Here is a 24,607-nt window from a genome sequence, read left to right as displayed (position 1 = left end):
CCCAAGAAATCAGGCTTTTCACTTTGATCTTCCTCGGATCATTTTCCTATACCCTTCATATAGCATGGAAATTCTGATTGTTGACTTACTACCTACATTATTTTTCCATTAGGAACTTGTACATCATTACTTGAACTTGTGTTAAGTAGCTGAATTACTAACTTTGTGGGTGCCTCGTGTTGTTCCAAGTCAACATGCTTATTGTTGGTCTCCTTCAGTAATTGATATAGAGCATCTACTTCGTGACATGGTTGAGAACTTGTATTCAAACTGTTTAAACATTTAAAAAAACAACAAAAACCACACCAAAAAACAACCAACCAATCAAACCCGACAACAAACCATCCCCAACCCAAAACTTTTTCAAAATATAATGCAGGAGTGAAAACTTGCATATAATTTTGCACCTTGAAGCCAATTATTCTCTTTGTATAAGAAACACAATACCAGGAGCTTTATTCTAATTGCCTTACAATCAATGGGGATGGTATTCAAGGGAGCTTTAGATCAGCCCATTAACTCCTGTAGACTCACAGGCAGTTAGCATAAACTTGCATACTGCTAAATAACCATTAATGGTATCCAGCTGAATTCAAATTTCTCTTCTAAAATACATTGACTTTGTAATGTGTGACAAAAATTTTCTAGCATTTGGAAATACAAGGTTGATAGATCTTCTATTGTTCTGATACAGCTCAATCCCCTTTGAAGAAAGGGTGGTAACTGTTCTTCGCTGGCTGCAGTTACCTGAAGATGAAAGGTAGGTATGCAATTGCAAAGTCATGTTCAAGTGGTGTTGCAATGAATCACTTTGTAAATATGATTTCTGTTTTAAGCAGTATCTTATACAGTATTCTAACAGAGTTAAAGTATTTAATGCAAGCCTGTTTCTATGACTGAAACCTTTTATAATTAAGTTGCATTTCTCTATTTCCCTTTAATGTGTCCTTCCTCTGACAGTGTTGTTTCCAATATTTGATATCCATTGCTGAAATATAATCTCTTCAAACTGTCTCAACGTGTATGTAAAATATTACATTTTTGGTACTGTTTGATATAGACCACACTTTTACACTCTGTATTTAGAAGAACCAGATTCCTCAGGCCATAAGTTTGGACCAGTAAGCAGCGGAGTAAGTAGTTGTGTAGTTTCTTAATTTTATTATTTTTTTAAATGTGAAGCTTTGCTCTGACTCCGGCTCTGTAATAAACTTCCATGATTCATGCTATATTAACCAAAACCATATTCAGTATGCTTTTTAGGAAAAAGAATTGTGAATAGACAGTCCATCCATAATTAACATTGATAACAAAGCATGTAATGAACAGCCTATATAGTAAGTCTAACTCTTATTTTATTTATTTCAATAACTTTTAAATCGCAAAAGCATTTTTGGGTAGATCTTATATGTAGTTTTATCTGCTCCTACTAATTCTTTATGTTGATTTTGGGTGGGGGAACCACAGAGTGTTTCTATGTTTTCAATTTAGCAAGAACAGAGATTTGTTTTATTGCAATGTTCCAAGTTCTGGTGACTAAGTATTAATGTTACGATTGTCACTCATTTTCCCACAGTCTCTGTGCAAAGGTTAGGTGAACATTGATCTAATCTCCCTGCAGTTAGATTTTATAAGTTCTTGGAAAGAGAGTGATAGACGGAACATTCACCCCATCACAGTCTGTGGTGTACCTATTTTATAAATAAGAACATTTTTTGGGACCGCTACTGTTTTCAGAACTACTAAATAGCGCTACATTTTAATAAACCAAAGTGAAAAAATGCAAAGGAAAAGCTCCTGGAAATTAAAGAACTTTGTAAAATTCTCTTGTCTTGATTGATCAGGAAGTTTGGGCATCTTAATTAGGTATTTAACTTCAGTGGTGACAACAGTAAAAACCTCTTACCAATTTCTCTAGAGGTATGAACAGTTACTGTTCCTTTAAGGAACTGCAAGATGAATGTAAGTGCCCAGCGAAATATCAGACAACTAATTGGAGCTGCAGTATAGGGAATGTGTTTAAATTGATTATCCTTTTCTTTGGTTAATAAGTGGATCTGAAGTTCTGTATGTCAGGAGAAAAAGATCCTGAGGCTTTGTATATAGTCTCCCCAGGAGCATCTCATCTTTGTTCACATAAAACCAGACAGCTTATACAAGTAACATAATGAGGTAACAGAATAATAACTTCATTTAAAAATACTTTTTTTGGCATTGTTTACTTGGCAAGTATTCAAAAGTAGCCCCAGTGGCTGTACCTGTGCAAACAAGCTTTAATGCCAGACTCCTGACCACGAGCAGGGCTAGGCTGGTAGCTTGTTCTAGGGCTTTTTCAGTCCTTTTAAACTAATTTGAGACTGATATCCAGTCACAGTTTCAAGGACAGTTTACTCCAGGGTCTCTCTCAACAGGGATTCTGAGGAAGAGTACTGCAGGGTTGGCTTCCTCTATTCTCTTCAGCCCTCTGGTGTTCTCCCATCAGCTTCTGCACTCTTAGGCAAGACATTCCATGTTGTCCTTGGTTGCACCCCTCATAATGCAATAAACATCCTCTATTTTATAGTTTTAAAAGCACCCAAACTACCCTCACTGGCTATAATGTGGGAATTTGGGGCTTTTTTGTTTTGTATTGGTAGTGGTTTTTTTGAAATAACACATAAAAATATGTAGCTGTGTCTTAGTATGGTGTGACAACCAGAAAAAATTGGGGCTAAGAGCTGTATAGTTTAGATATAGCTAGTCTTTTGTAGATGGAGGTAGCCCAAGCAGTGCAGGTGCTAGGCAGTCTGCAGGCTCCCATTTTTATTTAGCAATATAGGTGTACCTGTTGGGTCCATTCTCAGTAGATGTAACGATTACACATCTGAAGGGTGTACAACTGGCAAAAAAAGCAGGTTTAGCAGGGTATTGAGAATGCTGTAAGTCTCGTGTCCTCACAGTTCCTCATGTCAGCATGCGCTGTATGTGCTCCCTGTCATGAGTTTGGGAGTTGCTGAACAGTTTAGGTCCCCTGTCGTCTTCATACGTATCTGGACTGCATCGGGCTTTGAATGGTATGTAAGAAGAGCTCCTTATTCTTTATTAGCATATACTGTTACAGTTAAAATTTATTCACTCTCTCTAGAAATAAATCCTATTTTTAATTGAAGTGTTAACACTTATTTTACCTTCCAATTTTTGCCCTCACAGGTCATTATGGCATTACAGAGAGTGGACAACATAGTAGGGATGCTGATGGATGGTCTCAAGCAAATGAACTTGCATAAATGCCTGAACATTATTTTCATATCAGACCATGGTAAATTCAATTTTATAAAATATATCAGAATTTTGAAGAGCTGTTTTTATAATAATATTCTGAGTTTATACTTGCATGTTCCTCGCAAGGCTAATGGTGCAGCTAATACTTATAGAAATTACGTTTTGTACTATCAAGATTGTGCAAGAGATAATCAGTGTAGGTGCAAATCAGACTATTTTGGCCTCAGCAAGGCTATTCTACACTGATATTCCCATTTTAAAATAAAATCTATTTCCCTTCGCAGGGATGGAAGCAGGGAGCTGCAGAAAAACAGCATATCTGAGCAGCTATCTGGACAATGTTCAAGATTTCATAGTGGTACCTGGTCCTGCAGCTCGCCTAAGACCTAATAATGTTCCAGATGAGTATTTCTCTTGTATGTAATTGCTAAACTAATTTTTGTTACTTGGTTACACACTTTTGTACTTTGTGACTACAATCTTAGGATCCACATATTCCATTGGTAAACCTGAGTGAAGGTCAACTAGGGACAACCTGGATAAATAAGGAGTAGTGCACTTGTGTTTTTAAAGGTTGGGCTTAAAGTTCATTTGAATCCTACAGATTGCTTTTGCTGGCTGCCTCAGAGTGACCAGCTGCAAATGCTTTTGCATTGTGAATGGAATTCCTTTGAATCAGATCTTTGGTGCTCAAGACAGCCCAAAAATGCCCCCCTCATATTTCACCTAATTTCCTGATTTATCAGTTTTATGTATGAATTTGCTGTATTTCTTTCTTAAAGGAATGTTAGACTGTTACTATCTTTTACATGAGTATTATTTCCTAGTATAAAAAAGTGGCCTACTTGGCCTGACAGCAGTTGAGTAAACTACAAATAAACATAAATAAGAAAATAAACCTGAATAAAAATCAATGAATACTTTAACAATTTTAAACCTTGATTCATAGAATCCTAGAATCACAGAATGGTTTGGGTTGGAAGGACCTCAAAGATCATCTAGTTCCAACCCCCCTGCCACGGGCAGTGACACCTTCCACTAGACTAGGTTGCTCAAAGCCCCATCCCACCTATGCAGTCTCATTTTAGATGAATGAGAATGAACGCTTAATGCCTGCAGATTTTGGTACTTTTTAATGTTGAATGCAGGTGTCCCCTTCGCACTTCATAATGTTTTTTTGTCTATCTAGATTATTGTTCTCCATGCCCTTTAAAACTTGTAGGCCTCAACCCCAACGGCTTTAAGTCCTGTTTACTTTATTGCTTGATGCTATTCTAGATTGTTTTAAATGTTTCCTTGGAGAACGTGGGAGTTCTCCAATGCAGTTCCCGGTTCTCCCTGGAGAAACAAGTTCAGAAAGAAGAAAAGCAGAGCATCTCCTGCTTTTGACAAGTGCACTGTTTTCATGAAGGAGCATAAGTTTTCTTTGTAGCACTGCATATATCTATGGAGGAATTATTAATAGTTCCCTTGCCAGTGCTATCCTTTATGTACTTTGGGTATCGGACTCGGGACAGAGTAACTGTGTGAAATGTAATGGGCCTGTGTTATACAAAATGTCAAACTAAATGATGTAATGGTCCCTTTTTTCCTTCAGTCTAAGCATCTGGATCTTAGCCATCTTGCACTTGGCTATCTTTCTAAGGATGCTTGCCAGATAAAATTGCTGCCCTGGTTGTCATATTTGTTTCTTTTTCCTTAGAAGTTTACTAGCAAGCAGGAAAAATCCAGCTTGATTAGCACAGCATTTAGTTGCCTCTTTTGTGAAAATGTACTTCTTGGATTATTTTTCTAACTGTAGCTAACATATGGTTTAAAATTTGAAATCTTTCAGCAAGTTAGAAAGGGGAGGAGAGACTCTGAACTAAAATTTCATAAAAGCAGTAGCTTGACAGTTTAGTGATTGTTTTGCTCCATGTGGTTTTCATTCTAGAAAAATAATTTCTCATGTCCAGAATTTTTTTGAAACTCAGCTAATTGTATGATGTGATGGGAATGCTTTCATTTTACATCTGATTTTTTTTTAACTTAGGTGACTAATTCTTACATATGATTCTTCCAGTTAATTATGAAGGCATTGTCAGAAACCTCACAGTAAGTGTCATTGTGTCTGTTGTTCTAGCTTGATTTCTACTGACGTTTATAGTATTTTATAGCATCAGCTGTTTGCTGAGCTACTTGCATAGCATCTGGACTTTGAATCGGTGACCTTCCATACGCAATGCAGTTAACTACAACAAAAGTAGTTCCATGCAGGGGAAGGTCAAAGTTGAGTAAGGTGTCATCTGGTTGTGCATTAACTAAGGTTTTGTGTTCAATTCTTTTCACTAACTGTATCATGTTGCTCTTCAAACTGAGAACTTGTGTATCTGGACCATACTGGCTAAAGGCCAAGCCAGTGTAAAGCTCAGCTCCATTTCCTGGACAAGCATGAGATTTTCTTACCCACACCTTTTAGATAAACAGCTTTGAGAGAGGTTATTGGTTTTTTTTTTTCCAGTTCCATCTTAAGAAACTTGCTTTTCTGCTCTGTACCTGTTCTTATCCCTGCACCACAATCTGTTTGCCACTCGGTTGTGCAAACACTGCTGTTGGTGAGAGCGGTACTGTTTGTATAGATGACATCATTCTTCAAAAATTCCAATATTACAGTAGAGGGGTTTGTTTGGTTGTTTTTTGTGTGTTTGTGGGTATTTTTTTTTGTTTGTTTGGGGGGGGTTTGTTTTTTAAATCATTAGTGGATCTTAGTTGTGGAAAAATCTATTTGTCCCTGAGGGTTTTCAGATTGAAAATGCTTTGAATGTCTGTTACTTTCTGTATTGCAGAGATGTAGAATTATTGTAGTGGATAGTCTACAACTTGTGAATGTATCGTGATGTTCATATCTCAGTGTAAATCTTCATTAATTGTAAGCAGTACTGTTTGGTTCTGTATAATTTTCTCTAAGAAAACCAAAAAAAGGTTATGTCAATAATCCAATGTAAATATTATTCCAATAACTATTGAATGCAAAACCAGACAGTATTTGTTATTTAAATGGTTATTAATATTTGTGTCCCCAGACCATATGACTCTAAACCTGATGGAGTCCTGTTGTCCTTAGTGGAAGTTATTGCAGACACTTTGCAATTGAAGTGCATTATAAGAACTGTGCATGACATAAGCAAAAGTTTGGTGACGTGTACATTTTATATTTTAAACTTTTCAGTGCATAGAACCAAATCAGCCTTTCAAAGCTTACATGAAACAGATGCTACCCAAGCGTTTCCATTATTCCTATAATGACCGGATTGAACCATTGCACTTCTATTTAGACTCCCAATGGCAGCTTGCTAGGTAAGTTACAGTTTTCAGTACTTGATTATGCAGCAAATAATTTAATAATTTCTTGTTTTCTCATAGCATTTCTCTTCCAGATGCTTAGACTTCAGTGATAGCTATAAGAGTATGATATTCTTGCTTGTCATAGCAAAGGGGCATTGCAAAGAAACGATGCATGCTAGAAATGTTAGAAACTTTGTCAGATACTTGAGTGTGTCTTGCCATGCTTTAGGAATTTCTGAAGTGAGTGTTGAAAGCTAAGCATGTGCATAACTACTCAGTTGAATCAGTCTTTTGAGTGATCCGCTGGCATATATTGAACTTGCTGAGCCTGCTATTGTTAGTTACATGTTCTGACCAATGAATTTGCAGCTCCCAGAACAATAGCATCTGCTATAATAATATAATTTTAAACATCTCTGTTCAAAAACCAAAAAGGTTTCCGTCTATGTATTCAGTAAGTCCTGTTGTCTAACACTGTGAACAGGTTTTTATTATAAAACAAATATTAAGAATCTACTTGTATGAAGTAGTGTGAAGTTCTGTTACCCTAAGAACAAACATTTTGTTCATATGTGATCTGATATTTGGCTTTAAATGACTCTGATGGACACTTGAGAATTCCAAAGGGATAACATTTGCTGAGAAAACTATCTGCAGATAATATTTGCAGAAAAAAAGTTATTTTCAAGTCATTCTCTTCCAGAGCTTTCTATTCTTTCTAAAGCCTTTCTATTCCCTATGGACAAGCCTCTAGGATTCTTTAAATAGACATGTAAACAATGCATCACTGAATGTGTTTTATATTAATATGATTTATAAAGTGTGAGTTATAGAGGCTGTGAATTTTTAATAGGAAACCGCTTGAGATTAAGAGATGTACAGGTGGATTCCATGGTTCAGACAATCGCTTCCCCAGTATGCAGGTGAGACTTACACTTATGCTAGCTCTTCATTTTTAACTCCTTTTATTTCTGAATGTTGTGTTTGCTGAGTGTTGAGATTTAAGTTTTAAAGATCTGTGGTACTATTCCATCTGCAGTTAAAGAAATTGAGCATTTGTAGGCTTGCTGTTGTGATGTGCTGGGTAACCCACACAGGGTGGGATTCCACTGTCATAAGATTCGGGCAAAAACCCACCAGGACTTACCCCAGAGATTTCACTGTACTGTTAAGAGTACAATGTTTTGCCAGGTTGTTTTGTTGCAACATTAAAAGCAGGAAAAGAGACAACTTATCAAGTCCTCAAACACAGTAATTGTAGGTCTTAAGAGAATTCAGATTGCAAGACCTCAGGAGGTCTCTAGTCCCACCTCCAGCTCAAAACACAGTCAGCTGTGAGATCACACCAGGTTACTCAGGACTTTATACAGTTGTCTTTGAAACTGCTGAGGACAGAGGCTCCACAGCTTCTAACCAACCCATTCTACTGCCTGACTGTTCTCCTGGAGTAAATGTGTTTAGTTATAGCCAGCCAGAACCTTCCTTGTTTCAGTTTATGCCTGTTGTGTCTCTGTCTCCCACTGTGTAGCACTGAAGAGATGGCAGTCTCTTTGATGACCTCATTGTAGGTATTAGGGGACTGCTGTGATGTCCACCTGAAACAATCTCCTCTCCATGCTGAACAAGCCCTGTTCATCTTTCCAGGGCAGGAGTTTCAGCCCCCAACCACCTTGGGGGTCCTCTACTTAATTTGTGGTGATTGTTTATTGATGTCATTCCTTTATGTTGGAGGTGCAGAATCCTCACGTGGCCTAAAGAAAGGCTGAGTAGAGTGGGATAATCCCTTCCCCCAACCTGCTGGCTCAGCTTGTGTTTATACAGCATGGGATACTGCTGGCCTTTGCTGCCAGGGTGTGCTGCTGGCTCATGTTCAGCTTGCTGTCCACTATGTCACCCAGGCCCTTGCAAGCAAAGTTGTTCCCTGGCCAACCAGTCCCCCTGGTCTGTAAGGCTAGTCCATTTCTCTGTTTTCTGGGTTGCCTAAGAACAGAAGTAACAAGCTTAAACTGCAACAAATTAAACAATGTTAAACTGCAATAAAACCTTGATTTGGTTTTTAGAAAACTTCTTTTTTTAAACCATTAGCAAGTACAACAGTTTGCCCTGGAAGTCTGCAGAGCTTCCACCAAAGGAATTTCTGAACAACTGGTCAGACAAGCATCTTTCAGAAAATACATAATTGCTTTTGATCCTGTCTTTTTCAAAAGTTCACTAAATTATCTCCCAACTCCATAATTCTGCTGTCATGATAGATTATGTATCACTGTTCTGAGGTATAGGAGAGAGCATGTCAGTTGTTTAAAATAAGGAGAGTCCTGAAATTCTTCTCTTTAATAAGAACTGGGGAGAGATCATAGGGAAACATGAAATTAGGTTCTTAGGCAGCTCCATCTAATTTGGGGAAGTCACTTAACCTATCCTCTGCTTTAGTTTCTGCTATCAATAAAATGAAAAGCAATACTTTTCTGTTGAAAAAGCTTTTTTTCAGGATGAAGTCCGCTAATAGTTATGAGGTACTCGGTACTATTACAGTGAATATGTGTAAACACATCTATAGATAAAGAACCCTGAATTCAAAAAATTACTGCAAACAACTTTTATGAAGAAACCTTACATAATCTATGTAAAGCATAGATTTCTCTTTAAAGTCTTATTTTTCATGTCTTGTGGAATTATGTAGTGTTGGCATCAAACTGCTAGCCAAAAGCAGTGTTAATTTTGTATTGGTTTACCCTTCCAGGCCTACTACTCTTCCCTGATTTGACAATGAAAAACCTGTTGATAGGGTACCTGGTAATGGGTTACAACCAGCAAGGCCATGTGATACCAAATGCCAGCTTTAGCATATTCTCTCTGCTACAGTTTGACTTGTGTAACTTTTTCTCTGCTAGGTTGACTTTATTCAAACTTCTTGCCAGGCTTGGGATTGTCAGTTCATAAAAGCCCCAATTGGTCTTAAACCAAATATAATTTATCCTTTTGTGGCTAACATTATAGCAGCATGAATTTCATGCTCTGTAATTACCTAGTTCAACAGAAAGGAGGTAGCATGTTCCTGCCTCATCTGGTTCAAATTAGGCTTGTCAAGTAAATTATTAGCCTACAGTATCAACAGTTGCAGAATGTCAGCCTGAATTATGCTTTAATCTCAAAAAGAGAAGTTAAGAGGCTTTAGCCTCTATTTTTGTCGTACAGCTATGAAGTCTGAGACAATTGCATTGCAAAGAGCTTTGAGATCTTATACAGGAAGATGCTATGGAGTGCAAAGCATCCATCACTCATTCAGTATGTTGATACCACAAATAAGATGAATATCTCAGGGTAAGTTTAAACACAGGGGTTTTTTGGCAGCAGTTGAGTTAAGCATTTGCTTCCCTTGCCTCCTTGTTCTCACTCCTGCAGCAAACCCTGCTCTATGCTGGTGTAAGCTTTGCGTGGCTGCAGTGGTAAGTGGGTCAGGGAACTGAACCAGAAGGAAAAGAGGCAGCAGAAAAGAAGAGTTTTTTGAGCTGGCTGTGTTCCTGGATCAGGTTTGCTATATGGCTACACAATAGCATGTGCCAATAGAGCTCAGGAAGTGATGCAAGAAGAAGAAAGAACAGCTGCAAACCAGGCACAGAAGCCTAGGATCTTGCCGTTGCTTAAACCATTTAAACCATTGCTACCAACAGATGTTTTTATAGCCTTAAGTCAAAAGCTTCCACATTGTTTATAGGGCATGAAATGTGATGGCTATCTTGGCTCAACATTTTCTGTTTATGAAATTCCTTAAAGCATTTAAGAAAAAGAATTTAACTTCTTCAAAAGCAGACAAGAGCAAGGTACGTCATAAATGGCTGAAGGCAACTTTTTTAAAAGGAACAATGAGACAAAATCAGGTTTCCTGATACTCTTACTACTATAAAAAATATTCTTACGCGTTTACTTTTTTAAGAAAATTTATTTTTGACTTGATCCATACTGTGTTGTCAAAGATTAAGTTCTTAGCAGAAAATGCCCTCTGAGTATGAAGATATTTTCCACTTCAACTTGTGCTAAACAGAGTTCCACTTTATTTCCCCCTGTAAATCCTAGGCTATCTTTATTGGGTTTGGACCAGGATTCAAGTTTCATACTAAAGTTGATCCATTTGAAAACATCGAAGTATATAATTTAATGTGCGGTAAGTACAATTGATGGGGGTCATCTTTGTTCAGTAAAACATAATGTCTTTTGGGCATTGTAAATCTTCTAATAACAGGTTTTTAAGTGTCCTTAGAAGTTTGTCCTTAAAATTCACTGCTCACTTTCACAAATAAAAAGCTGCTTGTTTTTCTGAGAAAGGTCCAGCTTCCTAAATGATGGCTGTTTAGGATCTACTGGTCAGGCCACCTTACTTCTCTCGTTTCCACTGGTCACCCTGTGTACTCCTCTGGCTGCCCCAGAGCTGGTGCTTTGACTCACCACTGCTAAAACTCACTACTTCACAATCTCTCTACCATCAAGAAGAAGGGATATTTCTCTCTCACATCTAGCTAGAGCCTTTATCAAATGAATCACTCAGGTGACCTTATTCAGGCAGAACAATAAGTATCAAGCCTAGTAATGGATATGGGTGCAGCTGCCAGGCAGCTCATTTCCAGAAAACCTAAGTCAGCCAAGTGCTTTTCATGCACTTGAACTTGAACAATTCCTTATATTTTGTCATGTGTTTTCTTATTTGTTGTTTTCCTTAACAAGATTTTTAATTTTAGTTACTTTAGTTATAAGTTTTTAGTTCAGATACATTTTTTTTTTTTTTTAGATTTTTTGTTAATAAACCTCCTCCCAAATTTGTCATTGTATGTGTCACATATTCAGTTTATGCACTGTATCTTTTAATACTAGATTTGTTTGTTTCCCTGTCCATTCTTGTTGTCTAATATAACAGGAGTTTCAAATATGCTTTTTTGATCTTTTGATGGACTGCAACTGTCTTGTTAGTCTTTATTTCCATTGCTTCAGGGTCTTGCTCTAGAGCTAGCTGTTTCTGCAACAGTCAGATTTCCCATTTCTTGACCCTCTGTGGTGTTGCTCTAGAATTCATGATTGATTTCTGTTCCATGAATTCTGCTTTTGTATCTGAGGATTGCAGACAGCCCACTCCATACACAGATTTCTTTGCTCTATTTGCTGACACTGTACAGTATGCTGCACCAGAGAAGTGGTGTTTCTTTCTGAAAATTAGATGTCTTGTAGCCCTTTTTACCCCTCTCAAAGACAATGTTACTGTGACTCCTTGTTTCTTTGACCCTTCTTCGTTCTGTATTTCATAATTTCTCTAAAAGTCCATCTCTAGGTCTGCCACTTCCTGTTCATTTATTCGCCTTGGGGTCTTCACCTGTTTTGCATTATTTCCTGCCTACTTCTCTCTCTTGCCAGGACCTATACTTGCTCTAACATCTGCATCTGTGAGAGACAAAGTATTACCAAAGGGTTTGATCCAGAAAGCACTTAACGGGAGCACTGCACATGCTTGAGATCAGTGGCGATATTCAGGTATACCACACTTAAACCATGTGTTAAAATTCTTTGCTGGAATAGGGAACAGGCCATTGTCAGGAAGCCTGCCTCTTGCGGTCTTGCATACTTTACTGTCTTCTCATGTCACAGTTGATCTTGAACCTTCTTGTGGCCCCGATCTGCATATTCTGCATGGGAGAGGTAAAGTCCTTACTGGCATCCCAGTGAAGCAGGTTCAGTGACAGATCAGATGTTTTAAGTGCAGTCATTAAGGTCCAGATTTCCTCTATCCTGTATGGAAAGAATAATAGGATGTGCAAAAGCCAGCACACTAACTTCCAGATAAAGAATGAAGTGAGGTGACTTACTCAACCATTTCCTTGCTCAGGGCTTAAATGCCTTCTGGACTGCAGAAAGGCATCTTCTTTCACATGTCATTTGGGGCTCTAGTGTTTCTCTTGGAGGTGCCTGACTGCACCTTCTTGTAAAATGCAGCCAGAGATAGTGTTTCCCATTTGTCCAACATCTCAGCACTTAAAGTGCAAGCACCGGATATGTTTAGACAAGTGTCTTGTCTAAATCGGGGAATTTCAACTCAGGTTTTCCATATTGCGAGACTTGGGGATTTCTGGGGTGTTGTGAATTCCTGGATACTCCACTTAAAATAATAGTAATGTAACCATGTAATTTAGCTGTTGAAGTGGTGACCTGAGTTCCGGGACTGGTTCTGGTTTGTTTTTTCACTGCTTTGTGTGATATATTCATTGGAGCAGGGACTGCTAGGATAAGAAAGGCTGTTTTATTCTTCCAAAGCAAAGCAGCTTCATCTGGAGGAATGTCATTCCCTCCAGACAAAGCTGTTTTGTTTGTTGCAGGAGTGCCGCTGAACTTCCCTTCCTGCATGTATTCACTTCCCCATGCAGGAAGGAAAGTTCAGCTCTAACTCTTGTGCTGTAGGTGAGTGATATAGACACCAAGCTTTTGGATACAAGTGTGCCTGCTGTGTTTTGAAAACATCTTATTTTATAGATTATGTATAAGTTAAGTGGAGAAACAACAAATCTATGAATGCTAATAAGGATTAAGCATAAAACAGAGCTTGATCTCTTCAGTATTTTGAAGGTGTCTGAAATATCTCCGAGCATTGGTGGTAGGCAGCTTCTAGTTGTTTGAGTTACTTTAATGACAGATTTAGGTATTTAGGGTAGAAATGTTTTTCTGGTTAGGCTACTTTGGTGACAATTTTGAATTTGAAAATTTTGAATATAAATGATGTTTTAGATGTGAGCAGAAACTTATGTTCTGCCTAAACTTATGTTCTAAAAAATAAAAAAAAAATCCAAAACCAATAAACCAAAAGTCCCCCAGACTTACTCCCCAGAGATCCAATGTTATGTAGCCACTAGTTTCATGTGTTTGAGGCTGCCGTTCTGTCCCCCACTGCAAGTTTGCAAGTTTGGATGCTGGAAGTTCACTTCCCCTCAGATGTCAACCTCGGTCACTTTTTGCACTTTTTCTGTCTGCCTTTACAAGCAGACTAATACTATCATGAGCCCTAGCTAAGAATATGTGTGCTTTCCCTTTTGGGCATTATAAGTAGCAAACAGTGCAGCTTTATTAGCTCCCCCATTCTTGTAATCACAATAGAATCAGCAGCGTACCACAGTCTTTCTAATCCTGTTAATATCACTTGAATTCTTTCATAGATTTGCTTGATTTGAAACCGGCCCCGAACAATGGAACTCATGGACGCCTAAATCATCTCTTAAGGAATCCTGTTTACACCCCCCAACATCCCAAAGAAAGAAGCCATCCTTCTGAATGCTCTGTGGTGGGACAAAGAGCCTTCTCAGTGAGCCTTGGCTGCTCCTGCAGGACAGGGGTAAGTACTGAAATTGTTAAAGTGGAGGCAGACAACTGTGTTGTATTCAAAGAGTGAAACTCTCTGGATTCTCCTGTGTACATCTTTATCCACTAGTTGGGCAGTTCCCTACTGTTGGTTTCAAAATCAAATCTTGCCTGGGGTTCATTAGCCTATATTTGTATATTCATTTTTGCAGTCTGCTTATGTGAAGTCATATTCAGTTCTGAAGGGCCTGGAAGATGCCACAGAAGCAAGCTTTGATGAGGAAAACATTCAGTTCTTGCTTGTTTTACTTAATTATGCTAAAATTTCCCTTCTGTGAACGTTGTGTGTTTGGGCTGTGGTTTTCAAGGCTGTAGATTTGCTTGTGGCAAAACCAGTTTGTTTCTGCAAATTCTCCATAGCCCCTCTCCAGTAGATGTCAGAGTTCTGTACAGGGATAACTTGCGAGGCAGATGTTACATTCAGTACTTTAAGTGTAGTAGTGGCTCATAATATGTTTGTAGTACACTTAGTAGAATCTCACTGTTTTTGCTTTATAATTATAGGGCTTGCCAGTAAGGGATTTTCATCAGCGTTTAAATCTCACTGAAACAGAAGGTAAGAACTTTAGATAGTAATATGAAGTTATAACAAAAAATGTAAGACTGACTTACTTATTAAAAGTGTTTGTTAAACTTCTCAGCAAGTCTCAAGTACATGAGATAAAGATACTGCGAAATACTTGCTAGGATTATAGTTCTGAGGTTTTCACATACAGTCCTACTGAACCCTTTGTATCCTTATGCGTGTGTCTTTATGGCATATGTATTATCTGATACTTCTGACTTTTCTAGCACTGAAGTACTGAGCATTTCAGGACGGGAAGCAAAAGTGGTGCATGGGGAGTGTATATGTATGCACCTGAGAAGAAATCCCTGCACATACTGACGTCAGAATGGCAGAATACTTTTAATGAAGCACAAGGGCTATTTTATATGGCTGCTACATGGTCTCAAGCTGTTGCTTGTTTTATGTATGCTTTATTTCCATTTATTGGACATACCATGTTTGAGCTGCAGTTTGCAAGCCTGTAGATGTGCTCATGACTTGTAAAACAAAATAAACTGTTTTGAGCATGGAGCAGGTAAGACAATAAATAAATCATGAAAACTATGAGTCAAAATAGAATGTAGCCCTTAGTGCTAATGCCTTAAAAGAAAATCAAGATGATTAGGCTGTCAGAAAGAGAAATAGGCTGAGACCTTTCCTCGTGTGTGTTCATAAAACCTTGGTTTTTATGCAGATAAACTCTGTATTTGGCAACACCCCACCGTAGCTCACTGGACTTAAGTGCCAGTAACAGACAAGATCCAGTGCTTGCTGCTTATTCAGAGCTGATTTAAGGCTTCTGTTAGTTTGTGTAGTTTGTCCTGGCACAAAGAGCAGATAGAGCTTTCTTGAATCTTTTCCACTAACAACAGCACATCTTTTTTAAAACGCGTCCCAGAACCCTTTAAAAATAACACTTTTAGAATTAACACTCATGAGAGCAGCAAAAGGAAATCCAGTTAGTACAATACAGTGTGCTTTCCCCGAAGCATGTAAGATGGTTTCACAGGAACAGACTGCTGATGTGTAGGTGGATGTTTGAGTGCCTGCTGAACCTGGCTTTGAAGAAATATGCCAAGGCCAGGCACATAACCTACTTCGGTTCTGTTTTGTACAAATAGGAACCTAAGTCTCTAAACCTATGGTTGTGGAACAGTAGGATTTTGGCTTAAGTTGTCAGTGAGAAGTGGCTTAGCACTAGCCTTAATAGCAATAATTTCTTTAAGTTGATGAATTTAAGCACTTCTAATAGATATAAAAAACATTATCACAGATAAAAGATTTATAGTAACCTGCCTAGATGGTTCTTAGCCTATTTAGAGCTTATTAGTTACCTCAGTTTGCGTATTCTTTCATTGAATGTCATAACCTGATGGCCTGTAAGAACAACCTAATATCAACTGCATTTTTACTCTTACGAAAAAATGTTTAGTTTTTCCCTCATAGGTGAGAAATAAATGTAATAATCTAGAATTTTCTTGTGTTGTGGAATTACTGTGGAAAAAAACCCTCCAGCATTCATTGCTCAATTTATTTCCCGATTTAAAACAGTTCTCTTGAAATTGTAGTTCTGCATAACTTGTGGATGGTAGTGACCTATTTAATGGAACACATATTTTTACACCTTTTTTTATAATTCCGGTTTTGTAATGATTGGAAATACTTGCATTTTCAAAGGCAAAGTAATACTTTTAACATATTTCCATGATATGCTGGTTTTCCTCAAGTTTGTATTTTACATCAGAGAATTCAAAACTTGAAAACCTTCTTTTTCTTTGTTTCCAGTTGGCAAAAATGTAAATATTCTATGTTTTGATGAAATTGAAATGTACCTTAGGGGTTAAAACCCAAAACATTCTACTGACATTTGACTGCAGCAAATAATTGCAAGAGCATGTGTTTCTTATGACTGTTTTGTTACGTCTTTGTTTTTTCTTTAAGATAAGTGGTATTGACTCTAAAGTAGTTATGTCACTAACTCTGCCTTACTTTTCAGCTTCTGTCTAATGACATACCCTCTGCTGATTCCACATAGCTTCTTTCCTAAACAGTTTTAAAAGAAAGACTTCACTCTTCATTGGATGCAGTAGCTTGCCAATGAAGAGGCAATGCCTTAGGCAAGGGTCTGCGAAAACCCCGGTGCAGTATTGCGCATAAAATATTTGGAGATATCTTTCTCTGTATATAAGCTTTATAAAGAGAGGTGGTCCCTGAGAAAGAGGAAGAAGGAAGGTTTTGACTATCACATTCATTATAAAGCAAGTCCTTGCACATCGGAAAATTCAACCAGTCCTTCACTGTATTGTTTATTTAGATCTCTATTTCTTAGTCCTTTAAATGTCACTTTTACATATGACTTTGTGGTTTCTACTAAAATAGTCCCCTCAGCAAATTTCAAAACACCACAGTTGGTTTCTGTTCTATCTAGATGTTACTTAAAAGCAGATCCCATGTTATATTTAAATTGAAACACAAAGTCAACAAAGATTTTAACTTTGCCACTTAGATCCATCTCCTGTTTTAAGTGGCAAACTTTTGTTTTAAATATAAGCTTAATTTGTACAGTGTTAAGTTTAAACGATTGCTTTATACTGGCTTTGTAATTTATTTTCTTAGCATAGAAACTATTCTTTTGATATGAGAATGACAATTTTTTTTTGTCGGTTACTGTGACTTCTCTGTTTGGAAATTGGAAATTGAGGCAACCATAGGTGTATAAAAGAGGAAGATGCTTAATAACCAAGATTGACTGAAATGTAACAAGCACTATTTCTGCCACAGTTAAGAAGATAGAGGAACTTACTTTGCCCTATGGACGGCCCAGGGTTCTGCAGAAGAGCCATAATTACTGCCTTCTTTACCATTCCCGCTATGTGAGTGGATACAGCAAGGACTACAGGATGTCTCTGTGGAGTGCGTACTTTGTTAACAAAGATGTAAGTTATTCCTGAATGCTTCTTAGATCTGCTCACAATACTATCTCCCAGGGAACTAAATAGAACCATATGTGATAAAAAGAGGAATTGTGTGTGAACTTTTCTTCACTGTCCTATATTAATAAGGACTGGCCTTGACTCTTTAGTGCTGCTTGGACTGAGATGCAGTTTTGCCTTCAGAACAAGCAGATCCACCAGTAAGTGCGAAGCCCATTGTCATTGATACGGAAGCGCTACGAGTCTGCACTGCCTTACTGATCAGCAGTGTAGGTCTGCCATAGCAGTCTGCCAGTGCTGTCCTTAAAGCCTGGTCTCAACACCAGTTTCATGGTCTTAAAGAAGTATTTGTAATGTGACAGGATCCTTTGCTTGATCCTAAATATTTTGAGGTTAGTGGCATGAAGCAACCAGTTAATCTGAACAAGTGGCCTAGTGGAGAGAGATGGCTAACACATCTTGCTGCCTTTGCTAGCCTGAATGGACAAGTACATTTACAGTATATCAGGTTATCTTTAGTGGGCACTTCTAGGTTCTCTTTCGGAGGATATTATTCTCAACTCAAGTAACATGCTGCAGTTCACTTTATTTCCAAAATATATGAAATAGATGGGAGGGCTCGTTTTCCAGTGACAAAAGAGGAACATTTCTTGCATCTTAGTTAAGCCCCTTCACATCATTAAAGGCAGTTGCAGCTAAATATTGAGAGTTCTGCAATCCCCTACACTGAAGAGAATTATTGTATGTTAACTATCTGTTTTACTGATGATACTTTCTTCTTGTCAATAGGACAAATGGGTTTCTGATACAGAAAATACCTCCAGCTGTTTACACAAGGATGTTCGTATTTCTTTTAATCATAACCAGACATGTTTGTTTTACAACAATCATCCTCGCCTAACTTATGGATTCCTTTCTCCTCCAAGTATGTTGCCTTCATTGTACTGCATATCTGGTTTAAATGATTTGTAACGTAGTAGGTATAGTCCTTTATAGATGTTCTTGGTAACTAAACAGAGTATGAAGCAGTAGTTGCTGAATTGTTGCAGTTCACTTCAGCATATGAGAAAGAAAAACATTTTAGGCACTTCAGCAGTTGGTGGGTTGTCCAAGGTCACTTAGTACTTTCCAAAAGCTTTGGAACTTACCAAGTTTCTAAAGTGGCATCTCATAGAAGAAACTGGAAGGAATATCTAAACCATGAGTAAAGTCTGGCAAGCTAGTAAATTGCAAATTCACTTTGTGTGAGGGGTGTTACTTGGAAACATCCAATGTAAAATTTAGGGATGTTTCACTTCTTAGTAGAAAAACTGCCTTGATATGTTTATTTTCTATTTGAAATATACTGTTGTGTGCCATATGTGGTCTTTAGTAAAGCAATTCAGCATTGATCTGAAGAACATAGCTCTGATTCTCAAACGTTACAAATTACTTAGCTGTTTAAAGTGATTATATTGTTTGTGAACTGTTGCTGACCTGATTTAGAAGCATTTAACATTGACTTTACTGCATAAAGTACTGAGTAGTAGGTTATTTAAACATCCACATCAAGTGTAATTTGCAAAGTTCCAACAGAGCTCCTATTTTTATGCCTAGACTTAGCGGTCAGAGCAAATTGGTCTGACACTCATGAAGTGGATTTTACTCCCTTCCCCACAATTGAAAAGTCTGTTCTGATATTTTTAAATCTCACATAAACTTGTCCACTGTACATCTGACAAGAGCAGTTGCTGCTGCTGCTGCTAAGATTATTTATTTTGGATGGGATCCAGCATGTACTGAAGTTAGCACTTAGACCCACATCAGCTTTGGAAAGTGAAGTTAGGTCAGCTCCACTTAAACGTTATTACACCAGTCTTTTGAAGCATGAAAATGCAAGTTTGAAGTAACAAATCCAAGTAAGTAATTGCTTTTTTTGTTTTAGATTTCATGATAGATGGAAACAAACATCAGTATGATGCCTTGCTTACTAGCAATATTGTGCCAATGTATCCCGCATTTAAAGGTATTTATTTGTATGCATATTTCATATGCACAGTTGAATATAAGAAAGACTACTGGGTTTTTTTGCTTGCTTCCAAACCACGCAAATGATTCCTGTTTCAGCTATCTCTGTAAAATAAGATCTCCTTCAACTGTGGGCTTCTTACCTCAATGAAAAGTTCCCTGGAGTATGATTATCAGTCTTGTGAAAAAGGCCCACAATTGTGAGCTTATGCCTCCTAATCAGCAGGCTCGTTACGTGGGAGCATAGTGCAAGACATTTAATGTCTGGCATCTTACTCTGCATTTTCCTACCTACCTAAATGGGATTTTATACTGAATATCTTCTAGAGAACCCGGATACCATATATAATTATGTGACTTGAATTAATTTCCAGTTCAGGGATGTCTTCTAAACTCAGATGAGCTTCCAGGCAAGAATCTAGGGCCTCAGTTACTAAAGAAACAGGAAAATAATCATGTCTCAGAAAAAATATGAAGACCTGGCTTTCTTGGGTGAGGGCGATTAAGCATATTCCTAGTGAAAAAGAAGGGTGACTGTAGCATTTCCTCTGGACAAAGAGATGTCCTGTTTTGTAATGGAATGGAGGTCAACTCTTAACTGTAATTAAAAGCATCATATTGGTAAGATGCTTCCCAGCTCACAGGTGTGGGTGACAAAGCTATCCAGGCCAATTTGATAGTGTGGCAAGACACAAGTTGCCTTCCCTCCTCTAGCTTCTCTGCAATTTGCTTTCCAAGGACAGAAACCCAAGGACACAAGGGAGCAGTATCACTATGTCTCAATCAGGTTTGTGGTTAGGGTGGCTGTGAAACCATGATGCCAGGAGATACTGCAGTGCATGCTGCTGCTCAGTTAGATGCAACCTTTAAAAACTATAAACACCCATATAACTAATTATTTTCCTAGCTTAGCATGTCTGTTTATATTCCTGAAAAATCTGCACAGTTGTATTAACAGATTCTACCTTGGATATGTGTTTCCCACTTCCATTACTGCGTTTCAGTGTTATGGAATTACTTTCATCAGTACCTGCTACCTGAATATGCCGCGGCCAGGAATGGTATTAATGTAGTCAGTGGTCCTGTGTTTGATTATGACTCTGATGGGCTCTATGATACTCCAGAAAAGGTGAAAAGGTGGGAACCTTTCCACATTCTAATCCTTTGTTTCTTTCTCCCAGTAGTGGTCAAAAAGTAATTATGATATTTGTTATCGAGGAAAGCATCTTGTGGAGATGGGCCTTTGGCAGGTTATATCAGTTCAGATAGACAGTCAAATGGCCTAGGCAGGTACAGAAGTGTAAAGCTAAGAAATAAGCTGCAAGCACATAGAGAAAATGCACTCTCAAAATGTGTCATCCTAAACTCTGAAGGTGAAGTGTAAGAGAAGGTGTTGCATGTGGAAGAATGTCTACTAGCCTGAAATCTTATGGTATTGACTCTAGCAGCAGACAAGGCATGGGCTTATCCCTGGTGGCACAGTTGGCACTTCCTGACCTGGCAGTGTTCCACTACAAAGCTGTGAATACAAATAAACTAGTTAGCAAAATTGGTTCAAGCCAGCAGGCAGGTGGTTTTCTGGACTCTGGCTGAACTCTTCCATATACTGTGGATTCTTAAGGCATTTTATTGATAAATCAGTTTGTTATACCTCATCAAACCTGTTATTCAGATCAGCCTACAAGCCAAACTGAATTTGCGAAATAGTAATCTGGAGTTTTCCTAAGCTTTCTTTGGGCTAAAAAAGTGGATTGCTAAAATCGAAATGGCAGAATATAGCTGATTTGCTGTCATTGTTCTTGGTGCAAGTATGATTTGGTGGATTTACAGAACAATCTTTTGTGTTTCAGACACCCTAGTAATTCAGAAGTTCCAGTTCCAACTCACTTCTTCATTGTGCTGACTAGTTGTAAAAATACTTCTGAAACTCCTCTGGAGTGTGAAGGGTCTCTAGATGCCTTGTCTTTCATTATACCTCACAGAGAAGACAACAGTGAAAGCTGTGCAGTAAGTAGTCTATTCAGTCCCCATATACGTCTGAAGTCAGGCTTGAGCTTGTTTCACTTGGAAATTAACTAGTAAGACTGTAAAAGTGGGACAGTCTATCATGATCATCTTGAGAGAGAAGACAATATTTTTATAAACAGAAGTATGTTAAAGCCTGTATATATACTGAAATGTGAAAATAGATGTTCCCTGTTCAAAGTTCAAAGTTCCTGTTCTCTGTTCAAAGAGTAAAACTTAGGGCTAGCAGGGTGGAGTCAGAGTATTTCAAGGCCATTAGTGTGATACACACAAAGACTTCTGTAGCAGATATATCCAGTCAACAGCTGAGAAGGATGAAGATCTTCTGGGAGAAGATGAGTCATCCACAAAGGAAGGTCAGCACTAGGCCAAATGTGTGCTCAAAAGGAGAAGACACATGTTCCTGAAGAGCATTGGTTGCTTCTAGTTCAGGGACTTTGAAATTGTGACTGGAGTGCACATAGCTATGCTCCATATAAACCAGAACAAAGTGTGGGAAGTGTTTAGACCTATCCTACAGTGAAGAATTACACAACTCTCTACCCAAGTCAGGCTCAGAAATAGTTTTATCACAGATGCTGGACATCACCTGCTATTCCACATTATCTCCAACTTCCACTGGTGCAGCTATGCGTTCTGTATGCTTGAGGAAGTAACAGCAAGTATTAAACTCAGGCAAGCTTATAACTATTTATAAGCCACTGCTCTCTGTTTGTTAAACGTTTACCAACAGTTACTGCTTTCTGCCTCTATAAAATGTCTTTTGCGAATTTATTAAATATATGTCACAGAAAAGATGTTTTACAAACCCTTTTATTCCTCCTCTGTCCCCATAGGATGGTAAGTCTGAGTCCGTGTGGGTTGAAGAGAGAATGAAGTTTCATACAGCTCGGGTCAGAGATATAGAATTACTTACTGGACTCAGCTTCTATCAAGACAGAAAACAGCCAGTAGCTGAGATTTTACAGTTAAAAACATATTTACCAGCTTTTGAAAGGATCTGATTTTTTTCCTATGGAATGTCATCTGTTTCACAACTGATTTGTAAATAGACTGTTTTTAATTAATGAAAACTTTTTTTTTCTTTTTATTTTAAATAAGCTGTAACATTTATTGAACTTTTGACCAAAATGCCAGTAGGGAGGAGAGTGGGTGCCGTATTTCTATCTCAGGGATTCCTGATGAACTATGTGTGAAACACAGGATGGCAGCTCCTGTCATTCCCACTTGAATGTGGTAGAACCATGTCCATTATCAAATGCTAACAGCCTTTGATCATCACAGTACGAGACACGAACAAAAATGTTATCTTTTATATGCACTGGAGAGGGGAAAGTTTAAGAAAGCATGGGTTATGATCAATATTCTACTTCCAAATATAAATACTTAACAAATAGAGCTCTGGGAAATAACTACATTCTTGGTGACCATGGAAATATAAGAAGTGAGCACCTCTCACTCCAATTTTCTTTGAAGCATGAATTATATCCTGAGCTTTGGTTCTTATAAAATAATGGTCTGAGAAACTATACTGAAGCTAGCAAGACCGGTAACTGGAGCTTCCCCAACACAGAAAAGGAGCCTGGTTGAAGTGGTGTTAGCTGGGAAGCCTTGATATGTTGCTGCCCTCTGGTGTCTCCAACACGTAAGGAGAATTTGATGCACAATTTGCATGTTGTAAGTGCATCCTCAGAATAATCGGGAATTGGATGCATCAAGTCACCTGCAAATCAGAAGAAATTAATTCAGGAATATCTCTGAGCTTCCAGAAATAATTATAATGATTCTGTGGTATCACTTCAAATTAAACTTCAATTTGATGCAAAGATTTTGCTTTCTTGAAACAAAAATATCTTTCTCAATTTAGTGCATAATATTGTCAGCTGTGGTTTTGAAAACCCATTTTTGTCAAGAAAAGGTAATTTTTGCCCTAAGATTGTTTCCTTATTTAGACTGCTAAGATTATCTTCTCTAATGGCACATCTCGTCACTGCAGTAAATGTCCACAGGCCATTCACTTGTCAGTTGGTGGCAAATGACCGGATCAGAGCTGTGTTTGTAGCTGTTTCTTAGTGCACCATCATCCAAATTCCAACTCACATAAGTCACCCATCTTGAATGCAGACATGGCCAGATGTAAATTCTGAAGAAGCATGTAATAAGCTTTCTTGGAAGCTTTCAGGCTACACAATCAGCTGCTACAGGCACTCAGGAGTGTAGAAACTCCCTCCTTTTCCTGTACACATGCTGTCACCTTTGTAATTCTCCCACTCTCTCTAAAGGTGATGAGCCAGGATTGGCTCTGTTATGTGTAAAGTTTGGCATAGTCAATTACGCATTTATGCTCTTATTTAAAGAGAAGAAAATACATCACGCACAAGAATGTTAGAAGAATGAAGAGCCTGCAACTGAGCAGAGAGGCACTTTGCCTTACAGCTTGGTCAGGGAATGTGGAAGGTTGGATTCAAAGCCTGCTAAAAGTCCATAGAAGCTTTTCCATTAACTTCAGTTTGAGTGGGCTGAAATCCTGGGACCATTTTTTCTTTTAACCAAATGTATTTTCTTCATCTTCTGTTACAAGCATGATTTTTTTTTCCTTAAAGTAGTGTCACTGTGTGAAATTCAAATGTGTTTGTAGCAACCTCACATTATGATATGACTGTGACAGCATTATTCAGCGTAACTGCTTTGTAACATTGCCTGTGACCAATAAAACCGTGAGAATTAGTATGCTGTTCATGACCCTTTCTGTACCAAATGCTACTGGCTAGTTAAAACAGTGGCGCAGATATAGAGCACTGTTTTGCATTATTTTGGAAAGGTGGGGAGGGAGTTGCTTCAACGCCTGCTCTATGAGTTGAAAATAACTTCTCCTCCAACTGGAATATTGAGGTTATTATTGGAAGCCTTCATTATTGGAAGGGGAAGGTAGGAAGAAAGATGGTGAAGATGTTCTTAAATTCTTTTTAGAACTGGTACTGTCTCCTGAATGCAAATGACAGGTGTTAACATCTTCAGAAAGTAAAGCAATGCCAGTTTCAGTAAAGAGTCAGGCTGGCCTCATTCTTGGGTAAAGATGGAACAGGATAGGCTTCAAGCAGGTGATTGCTGGTTTGACTTA

General features: G+C 38.1%; 1 protein-coding gene across 1 annotated transcript in view; it reads left to right on the top strand.

Annotated features, from left to right (window-relative positions):
- Positions 1-24,214, top strand: part of ENPP1 (ectonucleotide pyrophosphatase/phosphodiesterase 1) — a 57,237-nt gene extending 33,023 nt beyond the window's left edge. The window contains exons 10-25 of the mRNA XM_030489539.1: positions 695-760; positions 1,061-1,133; positions 3,190-3,298; positions 3,546-3,677; positions 5,324-5,355; positions 6,470-6,597; positions 7,439-7,508; positions 10,660-10,747; positions 13,773-13,948; positions 14,479-14,530; positions 17,303-17,457; positions 18,244-18,379; positions 19,379-19,459; positions 20,466-20,598; positions 21,312-21,468; positions 22,323-24,214. Coding sequence (XP_030345399.1) covers positions 695-760; positions 1,061-1,133; positions 3,190-3,298; positions 3,546-3,677; positions 5,324-5,355; positions 6,470-6,597; positions 7,439-7,508; positions 10,660-10,747; positions 13,773-13,948; positions 14,479-14,530; positions 17,303-17,457; positions 18,244-18,379; positions 19,379-19,459; positions 20,466-20,598; positions 21,312-21,468; positions 22,323-22,490 — 1,756 coding nt within the window. The 3' untranslated portion in view covers positions 22,491-24,214. The remainder of the gene's footprint in view (positions 1-694; positions 761-1,060; positions 1,134-3,189; positions 3,299-3,545; positions 3,678-5,323; positions 5,356-6,469; positions 6,598-7,438; positions 7,509-10,659; positions 10,748-13,772; positions 13,949-14,478; positions 14,531-17,302; positions 17,458-18,243; positions 18,380-19,378; positions 19,460-20,465; positions 20,599-21,311; positions 21,469-22,322) is intronic.
- Positions 24,215-24,607: the final 393 nt, after the last annotated feature.

Source organism: Strigops habroptila, chromosome 6, assembly GCF_004027225.2.
Source record: "Strigops habroptila isolate Jane chromosome 6, bStrHab1.2.pri, whole genome shotgun sequence".
Lineage (NCBI taxonomy): Eukaryota > Metazoa > Chordata > Aves > Psittaciformes > Psittacidae > Strigops > Strigops habroptila.
The sequence above is the reverse complement of the archived record's forward strand: the minus strand, read 5'-3'. Positions and strand labels throughout refer to the sequence as shown.